Source organism: Cervus elaphus, chromosome 22, assembly GCF_910594005.1.
Source record: "Cervus elaphus chromosome 22, mCerEla1.1, whole genome shotgun sequence".
NCBI lineage: Eukaryota > Metazoa > Chordata > Mammalia > Artiodactyla > Cervidae > Cervus > Cervus elaphus.
Genome location: NC_057836.1, coordinates 20,301,088 through 20,321,512, shown reverse-complemented (window position 1 = coordinate 20,321,512; position 20,425 = coordinate 20,301,088). Strand labels below are relative to the sequence as shown.

Below are 20,425 nucleotides of genomic sequence, written 5' to 3'. Positions count from 1 at the left end.
TTCCCATAACCCAGTGTCCAGTTTCTGTTATTATTGGCAGCATATATTAGAATGGTGCTTTTTTCACAACAAATGAACTGATGCTGATATTAAAGAAACTACTTTATTCATATTTCTTTAGTTTTTACTTAATGTCTATTTTCTGTTTCATTATTCCATCCAGGACACGATCTAATGTTTATTACACTTAGTCATTCAATCTCTTTAAACTTTTGAATGTCACAGTTTGATTGTCATTATTTGTTAATGAAATGAAATGCCATCATTTCTTAAATATAAATTATAAATTTATAATTTATAACAGAAGTTATAAATAGCTAAAAACCAGAGCATTAAGGCATTAGTTGATTTTTGTTGCTACTCTGCCAAGAGATTTGTTGCTATTGTTCTGAGCAACAGAGGAGCAGTTATACAATGAGTGGTGTTCAGAAGGAAAAAAGAGAAAAGAGCCCTACTTATGAGCAGAGATAGACCTGAGTCACTCATATACATAGAAAATGAAATTTGGGATGTAAGTTGATAATTATTTACACTAGGCATATGATGATTCATCCTAGAATTTTTATTTTGTAAACACTTACTATTTTCATTATTAAAAAGTCGTGGGTATGCATATATACAAATGTCCGTATAATCAAAGCTATGGTTTCTCCAGTAGTCATGTACAGATGTGAGAGTTGGACCATAAAGAAGGCTGAGCACTGAAGAATTGATGCTTTCAAACTGTGATGCTGGAGAAGACCCTTACAAGTCTTTTGGTCTGCAAGGAGATCAAACCAACCCTGAGTATTCATTGGAAGGCTGTTGCTGAAGTTGAAGCTCCAATACTTTGGCCACCTGATGTGAAGAACTGACTCATTGGAAAAGAATCTGATGCTGGGAAAGATGGAAGGCAAAAGAATTGGGTGGCAGACAATGAGATGGTTAGATAGCATCATCGACTCAATTGGCATGAATTTAAGCAAACTTGGGGGATAGTGGAGGACAGAAGAGAGTAGTGTGCTTCAGTTCATGGGGTTGCAAAGAGTCAGACACAACTTAGGGACTGAACACCACTAACAACATGTACACACATATGTATATATACACATACATGTTTAGGTATATATACTTATATACGTATGTACGTATTAATAGTATATATATGAAAGCTATCTTTCTGTGGTTTCAGTTTATATGATACAGCACAGTTAAGTCCACTCAAATGAAATGATTAAGAAGTTTAATTTTTCACAAAGTGATTAAGAAGTTTAATTTTTTCTCCTTTTTTCTTCCACCCACTACTTACAGCCATGTTTTATAATAAAGTATTCACTTTTGGAAAAAATTCAGAAAGTGATTCTGTTATCCCATCATTTGTTTCTTAAAACTCTGGCTATTTGTTATCACTTAATTTACCATTTTTAAGTCATAAAATGATGTTAGAACCTAACATTTATTCCATCAAAAGGGTGACATTCTGTGCAATGAGAGGCGGAAGTACTGTGGTTTGTGTGGTGCTTTTTCAACAGAAAGATGAGATGAGAAAAACACCTACCATATCTTTCTTCAGGGATCAAAATTGACTGGAAATCACTAGTGTCATTTTTAAATGGGGAACTCGGGACATGTCTTTTTTTTCAGGAGGCTCTTATCCACAAGAATCAGGATCTTCTTTCTCTGATCAGGTGTGTGTCTGTGTGCGTCGCTCTGTGTGTTTCTAACAGCTGTTGTTCAAGAAATAAGAACTCTTGAGGTTTTAACCTCAAGAAAGTTTCTAAAAATATTTATGCTGTAAGGTAATTCTAGTTGTTTCTTAAGTGTTTGAACTGACTTACTGAAGGCAAGGAATACTTATTACTTCAGGGGTATATTATTTTTCACTTTATTTAATGATGGATAAGTAGGATATACTTATTGAAGAATCAGAAGTTATGATGATGCTATAAGATGAAGTCTTCAAATAAAGCTAAAAGAATAAATCTTTACTTTTGGGACTAGAGAACTGAATTTCAATTTAAAATTTCACACACGAGTTTTCTACTCTTGTGCAAGTCACTTACCCTCTGTGACATACAATATTACTTGCTAAAAGGAAACAAATTATTTTCATTGTTCCCAACAATCATAGTCAAATATAAAACAACATTTTTAAAAATTCTAAGCATTATGCATACTTATTCAACACATTTTGTCTGAGAGCTACGCTAGACAATGTTAAGATATTAATATATAAACAAATGTGAGATTAGTTTTGTTAGTGATGATGATGGTGATAACTTGTAAATGATGGCAATGATATGGACAGAAGCTCAAAAAAAGCATACTAGGAAAAATCATTCAGTAAAAGTTTATATATCCTACCCAGATTTACCTTGCAAAGAAAGCAGTTACCGCTATATCCTGTGAATTAAAAGCAACTATTACATTTTCTAACAGTTTGAAATGATTATTTTTTTATTTTCTAGTAAGGGAAAATTTAAAGGTTAATGCTACTTGGTTTTATATGAATTCTCATTTCCATTCTTTCCTTTTTTTAATATCTGCATGCATGAACCTTTTCTGTATTCTCACTTTTCTAATGTAAACATATCAACTTACCACAAGGAGACAAAACTAGAAAAAAAAATCCCATTTTTATTTTATTCAGGAACCCTTTCTAAAAAATGAAAACTCTGAATTCATCTTTGATATAGATAAGCAGTCATAATTATACAGTGGGATTGGTCTGAGATAGGTGGGTTCATCATGGCAAAGGTACATACTTTCTGTATAAATGGAGTTTACTCTTTCTGTATAATTTTAAAATACCCAGAATTTAATCAAACATATAAGTCACAGAAAAGCAATTTACTTTGAATCACTTATGTTCATATTATATTTTAAATCAAGGCTTCAAAAACTTGAAAGCTTTTTCTCCCCTTCATTAACTAACAAAGTAATGTATCTCACAATTTGAGGCAGACTAAAATAATAACAGCTTTAGGATTTGGAGTTAGAATTGAATTTTAATCAAGCTTTTACCAGTCTCTAGCTTTGAGATCTGGGACACTCCACAACCTCTATGGACTTAAGTTTCCTTTTCTAGTAAATAGAGATAAAAAACATTTCATATTTACCTTAGTGGATCTCTGTGATATTCAACTCAAGTGACATAAATTTGAAAATGCTTCTTAAACTAAAGTATTATAAATTACTTATAAGTGGTAGCACTATATTAAGTAAGCAGTATGAATTTGGCCACCTCTAAAATTTAATTTCTTCAACCATAAAATATTCTTACCTTATTCACACATTTAATAATAAAGTTTGCTACATTACATATTATGTGAAAGTCTTTGTCGTTCATTCGTGTCTGACTCTTTGTGACCCTGTGGACTGTAGCCCACCAGAATCCTCTCTCCTTGAAATTCTCCAGGCACGAATACTGAAGCAGGTTGCCATTTTCTTCTCCAGGAGATCTTCCTGACCCAGAGATCAAACCCAGGTCTCTCTCATTGCAGGCAGATTCTTTGCCATCTGAGAAAATAATGTTTTAGTTTAATTTTAGGTGTAAAAGGTAATTTGTATTAGCATTTCATTTATAAAGAGGCTTTTACATATTCAGTAATGATTACTGTTCAAAAAGAAAGAAAAAATGAGTTTTCACTTGCTTTGTTCAGAGGGAAGAGTCTTTGCTTATCTTTATCCTAAAATTATAGACCCTATTTTATTCTTTGCAAGTTCTTCACTATGAAGAACATTAGATACACTACTATATACTCTTTACTACCAAATTTACATTATTGACACTAGATGTATATTATTTACTTTAACTTTTTAAAAGATCCACGCCAGACTGTGTTAATATTCTTTGTCTTCCTTCATCCAAACCCCTCCCTTTTTCTTTCTCTTTCTTTCTTCTTGCAATCTGTGAAGTTATTAACTTAGTAAATGGCACTGTGAATCAAACAAGTGTGTAACTCCTTAGAAACCAGTCTTTTTCATGATGCACTGTTTTATTTTGATGTTATATTTCATTACAACACATTAGCACTTTAATAGTACATAAGATCTTGCTAGAGATATTTTGCCATAGCATAAATGTACTTTTGTTTATATCAGTTCAGTTCAGTTCAGCTGCTCAGTTGTGTCCGACTCTTTGCGACCCCATGGACTGCAGGATGCCAGGCCTCCCTGTCCATCACCAACTCCCCGAGTTTACTCAAACTCATGCCCATTGATTCAGTGATGCCATCCAACCATCTCATCCTCTGTCTTCTCTTCCCGACTTCAATCTTTCCCAGCAGCAGTCTTTTCAAATGAGTCAGCTATTCGCATCAGGTGGCCAAAGTATTGGAGTTTCAGTTTCAGCATCAGTCCTTCCAGTGAATATCCAGGACTGATTTCCTTTAGGATGGACTGGTTGGATCTCCTTGCAGTCCAAGGGACTCTCAAGAGTCTTCTCCAACACCACAGTTCAAAAGCATCAATTCTTCAGTGCTCAGCTTTCTTTATAGTCCAACTCTCACATCTATACATGACCACTGGGAAAAACCATAGCCTTGACTAGACAGACCTTTGTTGGCAAAGTAATGTCTCTGCTTTTTAATATGCTGTCTAGGTTGGTCATAACTTTTCTCCCAAGGAGTAAACTTCTTTTAATTTCATGGCTGCAGTCAACATCTGCACTGATTTTGGAGCCCCCAAAATTAAAGTCTGCCACTATTGCCACTGCTTTTCCATCTATTTCCCATGAAGTGATGGGACCAGATGCCATGTTCTTTGTTTTCTGAATGTTGAGCATTAAGCCAACTTTTTCACTCTCCTCTTTCAGTTTCATCAAGAGGCTCTTTAGTTCTTCTTCACTTTCTGCCATAAGGGTGGTGTCATCTGCCTATCTGAGGTTATTGATATTTCTCCTGGCAATCTTGATTCCAGCTTGGGCTTCATTCAGCCCAGCATTTGTTTACATCACAAAGCATAAAAATCATAAGGTAATACAAAATAAAAGTAATTTGATGTTATGCTTTAAAAAGGATATGGATGGGAATGCCAACTTAAATTTTAACATTTATGAGCTGAGTGGCAGAAAGACCATGACATAGTGGCTTGAACTGTTTTTCTCCAGAGATGAGTGAATCTCATACTTATGCCAGTGAACGAGTAAAGTCTGGTGCTTCTAGACAAAGCCAAAAGAGAACATGTATATTAACCACAAGTCAACGTGGACAAAACCGTAAGTCTTATGTTTCATTTGTCTCTCTCAGTGTCCTGAGGTGAATCTTAGAAACTGTGACTAAATTGATGATAAGCATTCAGTTTATTTTACCTTCATGAAGAAAGCAGATATGAGATTCTCTCTCATATGCTATATGGTCTTTTCTGGTAGCTTATGTGCTATTGGAATATATAATAAAATTTAGCAGAAGCTGTTGTGTTTAGAATCTTTTCATGCCCTAAAAATGAAGAAATCATCATAATAATGAAGACAGTAATTTCTAAGGGATTGCTGAACAACTAGACTTGTGTGTGTGTTCAGTTACTCTTTGCAACTCCATGGACTGTAGCCTGCCAGGTACTTCTGTCCATGGAATTTTCTGGGGAAGAATACTGGAGTGGGTTGCTCCAGGGGTCCAGGGGATCTTCCTAAGCCAGGGATCAAACCTGAGTCTCCTGCATTGGCAAACAGATTCTTTATCACTGAGCCACCTGGGAAGCCATGAAAACCTAGCCTTAAGGAGAAGTAAATAGAAATGGAAAACAGAAAGGAAATATCAAATTTCCTTCAGTTCAGTTATGTCCTTAAACATTATGGAGGAGATGACTTGACCGCTATTCACAGAAATGTTTCTGGGTGGTGAAGAAGGTATGCTCTCTTAACCAATCTGGAATATGGTGAAAAATAAAGCCTGAGATAGCTTACACAAAAGGAAAAACAACAGGTTACTCTCACTTATAAATTTTGATTAAATGTTCAAAGTATATTATCAAATAACATCATTTTACGATGATTAATTATAGGAATGAAACTGTGCACTATGTAATAATCAAAGTGGAAAGATTGTATGAATGTATACATAATGCTAAAAAGGTTTCAGATAAAAATTGATATGAATTTTAATTAAAAAGAACTTAATTTTAGAAACCTCTAAGATATAAGTACTGCCTTTGATGTATTTTTTTTTCTGAAGCTACATTATGCTTATTGCTAAACGGCAGCAACATTTTCACTGTAGTTAGAAAAAGAGAAGAATTTTCATTATTATTACTGTTGAATAATATTGATTGTTTTGCTGGTGTTAGCAGAATTAACAAGAAAAGAAAGAGGTAAATGATATAAAATTGGAGTTAAAAGGCAAAATTAATATTATTTGAAAAAAATATTTTTTAAGCCTTCACCTAAAATATTACAAACAGTAAGGATATCTAGTAAGTGAACTTGATTGAAAATAAGACAAAATTAATACCTTACTAACTACAAAACAAGGAAAATGTGATGAAAAACAAATGCCATATGCATAAAACAAAATATCAGAAAAGAATAGCAGCACACTTTTAAATTGAAAACCCTAGAAATAAACTTACTCATTTAAAATTGTACTGGTGAACATAAAATAAGACATGTGTTATAGAAATAAAAACTGTTCAAGGATAAAAGGCATTTTCAAAATGTAAATTATCTCTGTATTAAAGGAGAAGGGGATGACAGAGGATTAGATGGTTGGATGACATCACCAACTGGATGGACTTGAGTTTTGAGCAAGCTCCTGGTGTTGGTGATGGACAGGGAAGCCTGGCATGCTGCATGTAGTTCATGGGATCACAAAGAGTCAGACACGACTGAGTGAATGAACTGAACTGAATTTATACATTTAGTGTAATTCTATGGAAAAACCATTGTATCATATTTTTAAACTGACAGGTTCTTGGAAAGCTGATATTAAAATTCTTAAGGTATATATGGGGCTTCCCTATTGGCTCAGACAGTAAAGAATCAGCCTGCTAATGAGGAAGACCTGGGTTAAGTCCCTGGGTTGGGAAGATTTCCTGGAGGAGGGCATGTCAACTCACTCTAGTATTCTTGCCTGGAGAATCCCCATGGACAGAGGAGTCTGATAGGCTACAGTCCATGGCGTCGCAGAGTCTGACACGACTGAGCGACTAAGCACAGGCACATATGAAATGTAATGATAGGGAAGATCATCCGAAAAATGAAATATAATATTATATTGTGTGCACTAACAAATACTCAAGTATTTTACATATTAGAAAATTTTACATATTGTTTAAATGGAAACATAGACTAAAAAGTATAGGAATAAATGCAGGTACACATTGGAATATATTATATGCTAAAGGTATGTTTCCTATCAATGAGAACACACTGATTTATTGAGCAAATATGTTACAAAAAGTCAGTGTCCACTTGGAAAATAAATTTTTTATAAGTTTAGCTCCCACATAATAGTAAACAGACACACACACACACACCCCTACCAAATAAACCAAATACAAAAGGAAACCACAAAATATCACAAAGGAACATGGGCATAACATATTTTATAAACTCAAAATAATTAAGACACTTTTATTCATATCAGAAAAAGCATAAGCCATAAAGAAATGTTTGATTAAGTCAGCCATTACCCATTCTGACATCTCAAAAGTATCATATGTAAAGTTAAAACAAAATGGTATCTGGGACATGTATTTGCAAAACATTGACATGAAGTGAACTAATAATTTTAACCTGAGAAGAAACAGACCAGACATAGACGTCCCAGAGAAACTTTTTTAAAAAAGCATTGTTTAACCTCATGGATAAATGTTTAATCTCATTCATAACAGGAAAAACAAAGTTAGATTTTAAAAATAATACTGTGTATCAGATATATATATATATATATATATGCTTAAAATATAAAGAAATAGAAATATATGGTGTGAAGGAAAGTGTGAAGAAACAGGCTTTTGAATTTATTTTTGGTGCTACATAAATTGGTATGGCTTCTTTTGCCTGAAACGTTCAATCATTATGAAAATTGGAAAAGCCTGTGCCCTTTAATTAATTTCTCCTAGGGAGGTACTCAAAAAACATGCACAGATATATGTGAATATTACTCATATCATCATATCTAAAAGCAAAAACTAAGAAATCATTTAAGTATGTACTGGGAAAAAATAAACATCTGCCAATAATTAGATTTTGCTCATATACTGATGAAACACAATGCAAGACGCTAATCAAAAAAAAATTGACAACTTTGTAAGACATAATATGGAATAATCACCAGGATATTTTCTTAATGTTTCCAGAATATTTTGTGTACTTCCTTAAGCATGTGTTTTTAAAAGAGAGTTGAAGGAAACTGTCTGCATTTCTTATTGTATCAGTGTGAAAATTTTTAAATTTTTAAAATGATAACTGAAATTTATTCTAATGGAGGAGTAGGACTAGGGAACTTGAAGAAAGGAGTAAGAATGGATATTACATTTTTATACCCTTATTTTTAAATAATTTACAAAATACTTGTTTTACCTTTCCTGAGAAAAATAATCACAGAGAAGAACTGATATCAAGCCTCACCCCTCAATTAAAAACACTTCTAATATTTAAGTTAAACAGAAAGATAACAGAACCTTTTCTCATCTTTCTCACTTTTTTTTTTTTTGTCTTTGACAGCATCTCCATTTGTCCTTGCCAGATCCGTTGCTATAGCTATGGGGATTCGTTTCATTGGAATGGCAATCATATGCAGTGCCATGATCATAACTCGTAAGTGATAATAGAGAAAGTAATTAGCAGCAATATTGATCTAACCATTGTAATGCATTACTTTGACTAGTATTCAGAGGCACAGAAATATAAACTAGTAATATTGAGTATATTTTTTATTGAGCTTATATTTTTGCTTAAACTATCAGTTACTAACAATATAAATTCTTTCAATAACTATTATTTTAATAGCATTATTCAACCAAGAAGCTCCAATTTCTTTGAAAGGTAAGTGAAAATTTTCTGATATTTTGATGCACAAACTGCATGCATCTATACATGGGTATAGGCACATATCTGATGGCATGAACAAGAAAGTGAATATGAAAATGATGAATTCTTGTCCACAATTCACTGTAGATGTATTTACTTATAATGAGGAGGTACTTGTAAAAAGTAAAGGACATCATTTTGGCATCCCTCCCTGTATAAATCTGTAGAGATATGTCCTTGGGCAGGATCATAATGAGTTAATTATATTGAATTTTAGAGTCAAAATAAAAAAGGTATTTAACCTGTCCAGGTAAAATCTGCTCTTATGTTCAGACCAGGTGGTGCTAGGGGTAAAGAACCCACCTGACAATGCAGGAGACATAAGAGAGAGCAGGTTAGATCCCTGGGGTAGGAAGATCCCTGGAGGAGGGCATGGCAACTCACTCTAGTATTCTTGCCTAGAGAATCCCATGGAAAGAGGAGCCTGGCAGGCTACAGTCCATGGAGTCACAAAGAGTCAGACATGACTGAAGAAACAGCATGCACACACACATAATGTCCAGACATGCAGAATTAACAATGTACTCTACCTTTCTAGAAAATTACTGTGGTCCATGTCCTAAAAACTGGATATGTTATAGAAATAACTGCTACCAATTTTTTAATGAGAGCAAAAGCTGGTACCAGAGCCAAGCTTCTTGTATGTCTCAAAATTCCAGTCTCCTGAAGATATACAGCAAAGATGACCAGGTTGAGTATTTGTTTTAATTCCCCTTTGTATATTTAGTCTTAAGATATGAACTGACTCACTGGAATGTGAACCTGAAACACAAGAGAGGCACTAAGACTCACACATAACAAACGCAAATCTTTCTGCGTTAGAAATAAGAAAGCACAGAAATTCCAGGTATTTTGTATGCGGTGTTTAAGTCAGAATTATGCTAGTGGAGAGAATGCATTCCCCCAAGTGTGGGGGGAAATGGTTAAATGACTATGGCCTTGCATTTATGAAATTCTGAATTCTGATTTTATTTGCGATTTCAAACAGGATTTCTTTAGATTGGTGAAGTCATATCATTGGATGGGACTAGTACAAGTTTCCACAAATGGTTCCTGGCAGTGGGAAGATGGCTCCATTCTCTCGCCCAACCTGTAAGTTTCCTTAACAATTGGAAGGAAATGTAATATTGTATTTCATGTAATATTGCAAAAAGGACTATCTATCTTCTAACTTTGTTATATACTTGGAATTTGAAACCCCTTATACATCTTAGAATTGATCTGGGATGGCCTCATTTCTGTGTTACCCAAGGTTTTACTTTTAACAAAAAAGATTTTACTCTCTGGAAATACTAAGATCTTGTATCATGTCATTTCAATATTTTTCATGCTGCAAGTACAAAATTTCATTTTTGCTAAAAGCAAAACAACTAGCATACCCAAGTTCTGTTTCTGCATATTATTAATATTTGTTGAGTGTGACTTGGTTCCCAAGGAACCACACAGAAATAACTACAGAGATGAATAGGGCTTAGAGTCTTCAAAAACTTCACACTTCAGAGATATAGTTATAAATAAATAATGTATAATCCAGTGTAATCAGTACCCTCATGAAATGTGATGAGAGTGAGTTGGGGAAACAAACACAGAAATTGAAGAAGCATATGAAAAAATGTGAGAAAAATTGTGGCTTTAATGTACATAGATTGAGACCAACTAAGAGCAGTTACTAAAAAAAATTCTTAATTTTTTTCCCTAGAATGGCTAGTTTTTCCTACATTAACAAAGTTTGTTCTTTCATTTTTTTTAAATACATATACTATCAAACCTTGTACTTTTCATTTTCTCAATTTCACACTGATGTAGCATCATTACTCTTTCTTCAAGTTTCAATTTCCTACTGGTTCCTAGTAGAAAACAAACCACCATTTATTACATTAATTATATAACTATAAAATATTCAAGATCCTGGGACAAAATAGATATACAGATATAGCAATCTCTACATGGACTACCAGCCTTCCCAGGTAGTGTTACTAGTAAAAAAACCTGCCTGCCAATGCAGGAGACTTAAGAGACTCGGGTTCAGTCCCTGAGATGGGAAGCTCCCCAGGAGGAAAGCACAGCAACCCACTCCAGTATTCTTGCTTAGAGAATCTCACAGACAGAGGAGCCTGGCAGGCTATAGTTCATGGGTTTGTAAAGAGTCAGACAGGACTGATATGACTTAGCATGCAAGCACATGGAATAGCTAAACACACATATGCACACACACTTGTATATGTGTATTAGAGGATTTCACAGTTTATTTTTATATTTTTTACCAAGTAAAATTGCATATATCTGAAGAAGATTGTTTATTTTTGCACAAACCAAGACATCTGCCAACTTCTAAATTGAATTCTGAATTCATTTCTAAGTATTTGGGTTTTTTTGCTTTCATTTTGACTTACATACATAGATGAAAAGATTTCAGACTTTTCAAAGTGACTAATTTCTAATGTACAAAAAATAGTGACATAAGTTTTTAATAGAATGCAATTTTTATGGTTATTATCTTAGTTGGCTGTATTTTGCATATCTATGAATTAAGAAAGAACACACGTGGTCCTAAAATCTCCTGAATGATATTATTTCAGTGTCTATATTTAAATATTATTTCATGTTTGTATTTCTACATTAATAAAGCTGTGAATATAATCTGCCCTTCTCTCTAATCTAGACTAACAATGGTTGAAATGCAGAATGGAACCTGTGCAGTCTATGGCTCAAGTTTTAAAGCTTATACAGAAAATTGCTTAACTCCAAACACATACATCTGTATGCAGAGAATTGTGTAAAATCTTATAGTTAATAAAATATGAAGTATTCAAAGATTCAAAAGCCATTCTCTGAGTGTACTCAAAGAAAGCTCACAACAGGAACAGTTCTTCTTGTGTTCAAGAATGTGTTCAACACATACATTTCTTGAAGAAAAGAAGAAAATTCTACATAGTTACTGAATTTTTCCATGTATAGCATATAAAAATTTTTTTGCAGGGAATAAAAACTAATAGATAAAGACAAAATCGTACACATAAACAATGGAGTAGTAGCCATAAAAAAAGAACAAAATAATACCATTTGTGGCAACATAGATGGGCTTAGAGATTGTCATACTGAATGAAGACAGAGAAAGAAAATTATTGTATGAAATAGATTATTTTTGGACTCTAAAAAATAAATGATATAAATGAACTTATCTACAAACTAGAAACAGAATTACAGACCTAGAAAATGAATTTATGGTTACCTGGGAGTGGAAGGATACTTAGAGAGCTTAGGATTAACATGTACACACTGCTACATTTAAAATAAATAATCAACAAGAATCTACTGGTTAAAAAAAATGGAAAGGGAACAAGAGAATGATATAGATGAGATGTGACTGGCCATGTGTTGATAATTTTTCAAGCTAATTGGTGACTCCATGGGGATTTACTACACTATTTCTTCCAGTTTTGTGTATGTTTGAAATTTTCCATAATAAAAAGCTTTTTAAATTTTGTTTCAAAAAATTAAAGCTTGGTGGAGATTATATGAGATTTCATTTAATATTCTATACTTGAAATTTTCAAAGTGAAAGTTGAAAAATCAATAAATACACCCTCAAATCTTCAAAATTCCTCTACAAATTTAATAAAGCATACGAAATGTTTGGCAAAAGTTGAATTATTCCTTGCAATAAGAATATGGCATTAATTGCCACAAAACTTAGAAAACAAATAGTTGAATTTGAAGAAGATTTACAAGGCTTCTAGGGAAAAAGAACTCTATGCCTGAGTTGAAACCTGTAGAATGACTAGACGTTGTCTGGGCAAATCATTTAGGGTACCAGAATTCTTGGCAAATGAAATGCTACATGCAAACATGCAGATGTTAGAAGAGTCTGTGACTAGGGAAAGCCGGTTTGGTGGAAATAGAATGATAGAGAAGACGAGGAACATAAGATGTGGTGGAGAGAGAAGCAGAGTAACAACTAGTAATAACTTTGCATTTTATTCTCTATTCTCAGGGCATTTATTCTTTGTGTGTTTTATGAAGGGCATTAAGAAGTGGGTTGAACAGCATATTTAGGTGGAAATTAGTATAAAATACCATGAAGAAAACTATTTTCTACCCAGCCAATCAAGGGCTGAGGAATGTCTTAGTTCAACTTAAGTTTTTAAATTATTGCCTGAATTTGTATAATAGGCACCACCCAGAATTAAGGAAATGGCAACCCACTCCAGTATTCTTACCTGGAGAATCTCGTGGGCAAAGGATCCTGGCTAGCTACAGTCCATGGGGTCACAAGAGTACGACAAGACTTAGTGACTAAACCACCACCAACATTCAGTCATGTTTGCCTTAAGATTTTATTATTAAATTTTTAAGTCATAAAAAGCATGCAAAAAAGCACATATGTTTGCTTTGGAGAAATTAAGAAACTTAAATTGGGCTTGGCTTCTGTTTCTGGAACTAAGGAGGGGAAATTATTAAGTTTCACTGAAACTAACAACAAAGAAGTTTTATGATATAGTGTATACAGTTTAGAGAAAGCACTGCTAAACAAACAATGGTAAAAACACTGTGGAAACTCAGAATTTAGTGAAAATGAAAACCCTGAGAGCAAATCAACTACAGAAACTTACTTTCATTCTGAGGGTTTTTAATAATCTTGGGGAACCTTACTTTCTGTTTTGATGGTTGTGATGAAGCACTGGAAACAAGCAATAAAGTTCAGGGGCCACCTAATTAAAGGATTAAATACAAGTTTTCTTTCTAAACCTGGGACCTTCAAAGGCTACAATCTCATATTGTTGTTGTTGTTTAGTCAATAAATAATTTCCAACTCTTTTGCAACCCCATGGACTGTAGCCTGCCATGCTCCTCTGTCCATGGGATTTCCCAAGCAAGAATACTGGAATGGGTTGCCATTTTCTTTTCAGGGGATCTTTCTGACCCAGGGATCAAACCCGCGTTTCTTACATCTCCTGCATTGGCAGGCAACTTCTTTACCACGAGCCGCCAGAGAAGCCCAATTTCATATACTGAATAAAAAATAAAAGTTGTACTTCAGGAAATAGTAACAAGGATCATTGCTAGTGAAGCAAATCAGAATATGTCACCCCAAAATATACCTCTTTGAGATGAAAAGCATTTTGAGCTAAAAATAATTAAGAAGTAACTTGAAATCACTACCTCAAATATATCTGCACCCTATTTTCATAGCATGGTTATTCAAAACACCAAGACATGGACACAACCCAAGTGTCTGTCAACCATCAAACAAATGAGTGCATAAAAAAAAGTGTGATACATAAACAAGGGAACACTTTTCAGGTATAAAGAGGAAGGAAACCTTGTCATCTGCAACAACATCAGTGAACCTGGCATAAACCAGACAAAGGCAAACACTGTATGATCTCAGTTCTATGTGGAATCTAAAAAAGCCAAATTCATAGAAGCGAAGAGTTGAATCATGGTTGCCAAGGCCTAGGGGGAGGGAAAATGGGAAGATGTTGGTCACATGTACAAATTTCCAATTATAAGATGAATTTGTATAAAACAGGTAACTAATGAGACCATGCTGTATAGCACAGGGAACTTAGTACACTGTGGTGACCTGATGGGAAGGAAGTCTAAAAGGAAGCGGATTTAGGTACATGTGTGGCTGATTCATTTTGCTGTCCAGTAGGAACTAACACCACATTGTAAAGTAACCATACTCTAATAAAATTAATTTTTAAAAAGTAAAATAACAAGTATATAAGATGAATAAGTTCTGGGGATTTGCTATACAAGTTGGTTGCTAAGAGAGTAAATCTGAAATATTTTCACACCATAACAACAACAACAACAAATTTGGTGATTCTATGGAGTGATACATGTGTTTCCGAAGCTTATTGTAGTACTCATTTCATAACATATGTGTGTAAAGCATCATATTGTACACCTTAAATGTATAGAACATTATGTATCAAGTATATCTCAATAAAACCTGTGAGACAAAAAAAAAAAACTGTTGGTGGTTTCCTTTTATCACCTAAACAAAACAAAAAACAAAGAGAAACAGCTAATACAGAAAACAAGGTCTCTCTACCCTTCTTTTTTTCCATGTAAAGTCAGGCTATAAACTCTCATTTGACTGCAAATGGACCCTTTCGCCCACTGACAGCACAAGACAAATATTAAATCTTATTTCTTTACTTTCTTCCCAGATATTTACCTTCCCACAGTTTGCTGCCCTGGGGAGCTTAAAATTGCTTATTTTTGTTCTAATATCGCTCTACAAATTTCTTGTCCTTTGTGATGCTACATAACCTGCGCTTCTAAGTCCTCACTACTCTTCCATTTAGGTTTCCCCCAAGTGATGTGCACTGCGTGTGTTAGTAAACTTTTTCTCTTGTTAGCCAGTGTTTGATTCAAGAGACCCACGTGAAAACCAAGGATAGATAGAGGCCAAGTTTTGTCTTCCCTGCACTAGTTTTGACCTCTGATGAAAAGAGAAAGCAAAAGTCTCCATTGAGCATTTGTAATCACAAATCAGCCCTCTTTTTTAGTTTATAGCTCAAAGTCTGCCTGACAGCGAAGCCCAAGAGTATTGTATTCAAAAATGTATTTAAAGTGTTCAAGGTGAATAATGGTCTGCCTACTAACAATACTAATACCTTCCAAAAGAAAGCAGCTTCAATCCACTTATCAAAAAATTTTGAAAAATAATCTTCCAGATTTCTTGGACAAAGGCAAATATTGAGGAGGGGGACTGGGGAATGATCTAAGAGGGGAAGAGAGAGAACAAATATGATAATATTTTAACATAGAAGTAGTCTGGATAAAGGATATATATGTAAGTGTGTGCATATACTTTTTCAGGTTTTTTTGTGTCAAAATGCAAAGCTAAAGGAAACAAACAAAACACTCCTGCAATCATCCGTGAAGTCCCTCTTTCCCTTTCACACCACATCTAATATATCAGTAAATCTGAACACTGCACATATATGCATCAGCCTTCATTTCTTATCACCTCCATTACTATCAGACCTGCTGCTATTGATGAATTGCCAAAAATTGATTTTCCTTAAATATTTTTATTTTACCTTAATCTTTGAAAGATATTTTTACTGGATATGGAATATTATTTTGGTAGGTTTCTATTTTTTTTGTCATTTTCAAAGTGAAATAGCATTAAATTCTGCCTTCCATTATTTCTGTCAACTACTTGGATTACTGATGTTCTCTTTCTCCGGTTATTATCGGTATTTTTCTCTCCATCTTTGTTGTCAGCATTTTGACCACAGCATGCCTTGTGGTGGGCTTCCCTGGAGGCTCAGGGGTAAACAACCAGCCTGCAATGCAGGAGTCGCAAGAAATACAGGTTCCATCCCCGGGGCCCGAAAATCCCCTGGAGGAGGGCATTGCAACCACTCCAGTATTCTTGCCTGGAGAATCCCATGGACAGGTTGGTGGGCAGCAGTCCATGTTCACAAAGAGTCAGACATGGCTGAAGAACTTAGCACTTGTGCCTTGGTATGGTTTTGCTTTTGTTTATACTGACCTGAGTGGGCTACGTTTTGTTTTGCTGGGACGATGCGGGGCGAGGAGGGTGTTACTGGTTCCATTCTTTTTCTACTCTTGCCTCATGACTCTGGTTCTATATAAATTTGTCTTGTTGAGTATCTGACATGTTTTATTCTTCTATCGACCTGTTTTTCTTTTTCTACTTCATTTTGTCTCTATGCTTGAGTTTGTGTGTTTTTATATTGACCAGTCTTTGAGTTCACCAATACTGTACTTTCCATTTCAATCTGATCTTTAATTTATCCCCTGAGTTTTTACTTTCAGATATAATAGCTTTCAAAAGTCCATTAGGTTGTTTTTGGAAACAAAAATTTTTTCTGGTGATGTTCTTAACACATCTTAATTACATCTATTCTTGTCTATTTTTTTCATAATTTTTTAACACATTTATCATAGTAAGGGCTTGCCTTGTGGCTCAGCTGGTAAATAATCCACTTGCAATGTGGGGACCTGGGTTTGATCACTGGATTGGGACGATCCCTTGGAGAAGACTAGAGAATTCTATGGACTGTACATGACTGAGTGACTTGGCTACTGGCTCCTATCCAGTATAAAATTATTTAAATTTCTAGTCTTGTAACACCACTTATGAACTGTTTATGTATATGACTTGTGTGTGTGTGTGTCTGTGTGTGTATAGATTGTTCTTGATTATTGATACTATTTTCCTACCTTTTTGGAAGTCTTATGATTTTTTGATTGTATGTCAAATACCATGTATAAAAGAATCATACTGGTCCAGATGAAGTTATCTTTCACCATAAAGTGACTCATCTTTTAATTTTCTTTAAAGTGGATAGGGTGGGAATGTGTCACTTTAATTAGGCAATTAGAGGGATTAAGTTTGAGTACCACTATAGTTGTGGGCTTCCCTGGTGGCTCAGGTGGTAAAGAATCTGCCTGTAAAACCTGGTTCAATCCCTGTGTTGGGAAGATGCCCTAAAGATGGGAATGGCAACCCACTCCAGTATTCCTTCCTGGAGAATCCCATGGACAGAGGAACCTGGTGAGATACAGTCCATGGGGTCCCAGAGAGTCAGGCACGACTAAGTGACTAAAGCTTTCATTTTCACAGTTATTTTATCTCTGTGATCTATGAGAAAGTCAGTTCTTCTCTTGACTTATTTTCATTTTAATTACTTCCCATCTTACTACACACAGCATCAAAGTTTGGCAGATATCTTGAGGGTCTTACCAGTCAGGTATGTAAGATCCTACTATTCTTGGACTTCCCTGGTGGTGCAGTGGATAGGAATCCCCCTGCCAATGCAGGGGACATGGGTTTGATCCCTGGTTCAGGAAGATTCCACATGCCATGGAGCAGCTGAGCCTGTGCACCACAGCTATTGAGCCCAGGCTCTAGAGCCTGCAAGCTACAACCACTGAAGCTTGTGTGCCTAAAGTCTGCTCCACCACAAGAGAAGCTCCCACACTGAGAAGTCAGTGCGCTGCAACTAGACAACAGCCCCCACTCTCTGCAACTAGAGAAAGCCTGTGTGCATCAGTGAAGACTCAGTACGACCAAAAATAAATAAATACATAAAATAAATGTTTAAGAGTCTACTATTCTTCAGCTTCGTCATCTCCTCCCCACTTTTAAACAGTAAAATCTCCACTTCATTTTTTTTTTTTTGTCCTGAAGCCATGCCTTCCTTCTACTAAAGGACACACTCGTGCTTTTTAACTGGCTTTTTAGCTATTCCCAGACTCATTGTCACAGGTGTGACCTTGGTGCAGGTCTCCAATCTTGGTGCACTATTTCATCCATGGCTTCTATATACTGTTTTTTGTTTGTTGATAACTCTTTCTTCTGGTTAGTCTTTGCTTCCTCAACAGCAGGAAAACTTTGGGAGGTTTCTCTTTTTTTTCCCCTCAGAAGCTTTTGACTTTGTTTCAAAGTCTTCTCTCAGTTTTATCTCAGTCTTGAACAAACGGCTTGTGGGAAAGGTGACAATTTGAGGACCTTCAAATCTCTACTATTGTTATTCTAGTCTATGTAACCACTGAAAGCTTGTCAGTTTCTCTTTCTTCGGTCATAGGCTGTCTGCTTTGGCCAAGATCTGATTCACACACACACACACACACACACAAACAGAAGCAACAATGGCAGATTGATAACTAATGCTCCCTATTCTGGAATTTAAATTAATTTAATGTGGGAGACCTGGGTTCTATCCCTGGGTTGGGAAGATCCCCTGGAGGAGGGCATGGCAACCCACTCTAGTATTCTTGCCTGGAGAATCCCCATGGACAGAAGAACCTGGTGGGCTACAGTCCATGGGGTTGCAAAGTGTCAGACACAACTGAGCGACTAAGCACAGCAATTCTTCTATAGACCTTTAAAACCCTAAAAATGTATTTTAAAAAAATTTTAGAGTCTTTCCTTCCCTGTTTTGACTTTTTTAATCTACATTATATTGGAAGCAGAAATGTGCATTTTGAGTCTCTGTTTTATATTACCATATCCTCCTTCATTTCACTGAGGCTTTCCTAAAATAACCATTTTAAAATAATTATTAAATTTGTGCTGCTATACTTCTTTGAACTAGAAATTTTATTTTGCTATATTTTTTGAGGAACTGTGCTCCTTAGGTATCTAATATTTTTTGTCTGTGGCCCTATGTCATCTGGCGGTTTTAGCAACCTTGTTCGTGGTTGTGTATGGTTTTAGATTCTCTGTTCTATCTTTTTTAAAAAATCAATTTTTATTGGAGTAGAGTTGCTTTACAATGTTGTGTTGGTTTCTTCTGTACAAAAAAAATTGATTCAGCTAAACATAAATATATATCCCCTCTTTTTTGGACTTCCTTCCCATTTAGGTTACCACAGAGCATTGAATAGAGTTCCTTGTGCTATACAGTAGGCTCTCAAATCTTGGGTGAGTTTAAAGATTGAAATTACCCTAACGAAGTCAAGAATTTCTCACAGTTTTCAAAGATTTGTGTTTTCTGTTTTTTTTCCCTCCTCTAGGATTATATCAAACTGTTTTCCCCTTCCATCTCTGGGATTCAGTCACCCTGATCTTCATTCCACCTGCTGTTTGGTTGTTTCTTTTTTGTCTCTGCTGCTGCTGCTAAGTCGCTTCAGTCGTGTCCGACTGTGTGCGACCCCATAGATGGCAGCCCACCAGGCTCCCCCGTCCCTGGGATTCTCCAGGCAAGGACACTGGAGTGGGTTGCCACTGCCTTCTCCAATGCATGAAAGTGAAAGTGAAAGTGGAGTCGCTCAGTCGTGTCTGACTCTTTGCGACCCCATGGATTGCAGCCTACCAGGCTCCTCCGTCCATGGAATTTTCCAGGCAAGAACACTGGAGTGGGGTGCCGTTGCCTTCTCCTTTTGTCTCTGAAATACTCTTAACTGCCGGATCCTTTCTCTTTTCTTTTAATAAAATTATTAATTTCTCAGCTCTCCATATCAGGAAGTTCTTCACTAAATTCTCAGTCTAGATCAAATTCTTTGTTATAATCTGACAACTACTTTTTCCCTTTTTCACTATCTTTTCCCCCATTCTAAGCACTTATTTTATATTATGCATCTACCAATGTGATAATTTTACTAATGTCTGTCCTTTCTTTTATTTTGAAAGCTCTGTGAAAGTAGACATAGTTCTTTGATTTGTACAAATGTGGATCTCCAGTCTTTAAAACTCAGTGCCTGACCAGTGACAGGAAAAAAATTCTTGTTTATGAATGAAATAAGTACTATTTATTCTACTCCAGCTGAGACTATCCATTTTCATTCATTGTATTGATAATTTTTGTGGCTAACAAAGTTTTAACATCTCCTGGCTCTCTATGACCACTTTTAAATCATTATTTTCTAGCTTATCAAAAATGCAATTTTTCTTTGAGACTCATTTTATGAGACAATTTT

General features: G+C 35.2%; 1 protein-coding gene across 2 annotated transcripts; it reads left to right on the top strand.

Moving 5' to 3' along the window:
* The first annotated feature begins 1,532 nt into the window (after nt 1–1,532).
* Nucleotides 1,533–12,507, top strand: LOC122680674 (NKG2-D type II integral membrane protein). 2 transcript variants are annotated; one of them, XM_043882286.1, is made up of 7 exons: nt 1,533–1,667; nt 5,090–5,197; nt 8,667–8,737; nt 8,930–8,965; nt 9,549–9,700; nt 9,999–10,102; nt 11,673–12,507. In XM_043882286.1, exons 2-7 carry the CDS (start codon nt 5,163–5,165, stop codon nt 11,788–11,790), a joined length of 516 nt encoding a protein of 171 aa, XP_043738221.1. In that variant the 5' UTR covers nt 1,533–1,667; nt 5,090–5,162; the 3' UTR covers nt 11,791–12,507. The 2 variants fall into 2 exon arrangements, with proteins under 2 accessions (XP_043738221.1, XP_043738220.1); XM_043882285.1 differs by having other exon boundaries at nt 8,645–8,737.
* Nucleotides 12,508–20,425: the final 7,918 nt, after the last annotated feature.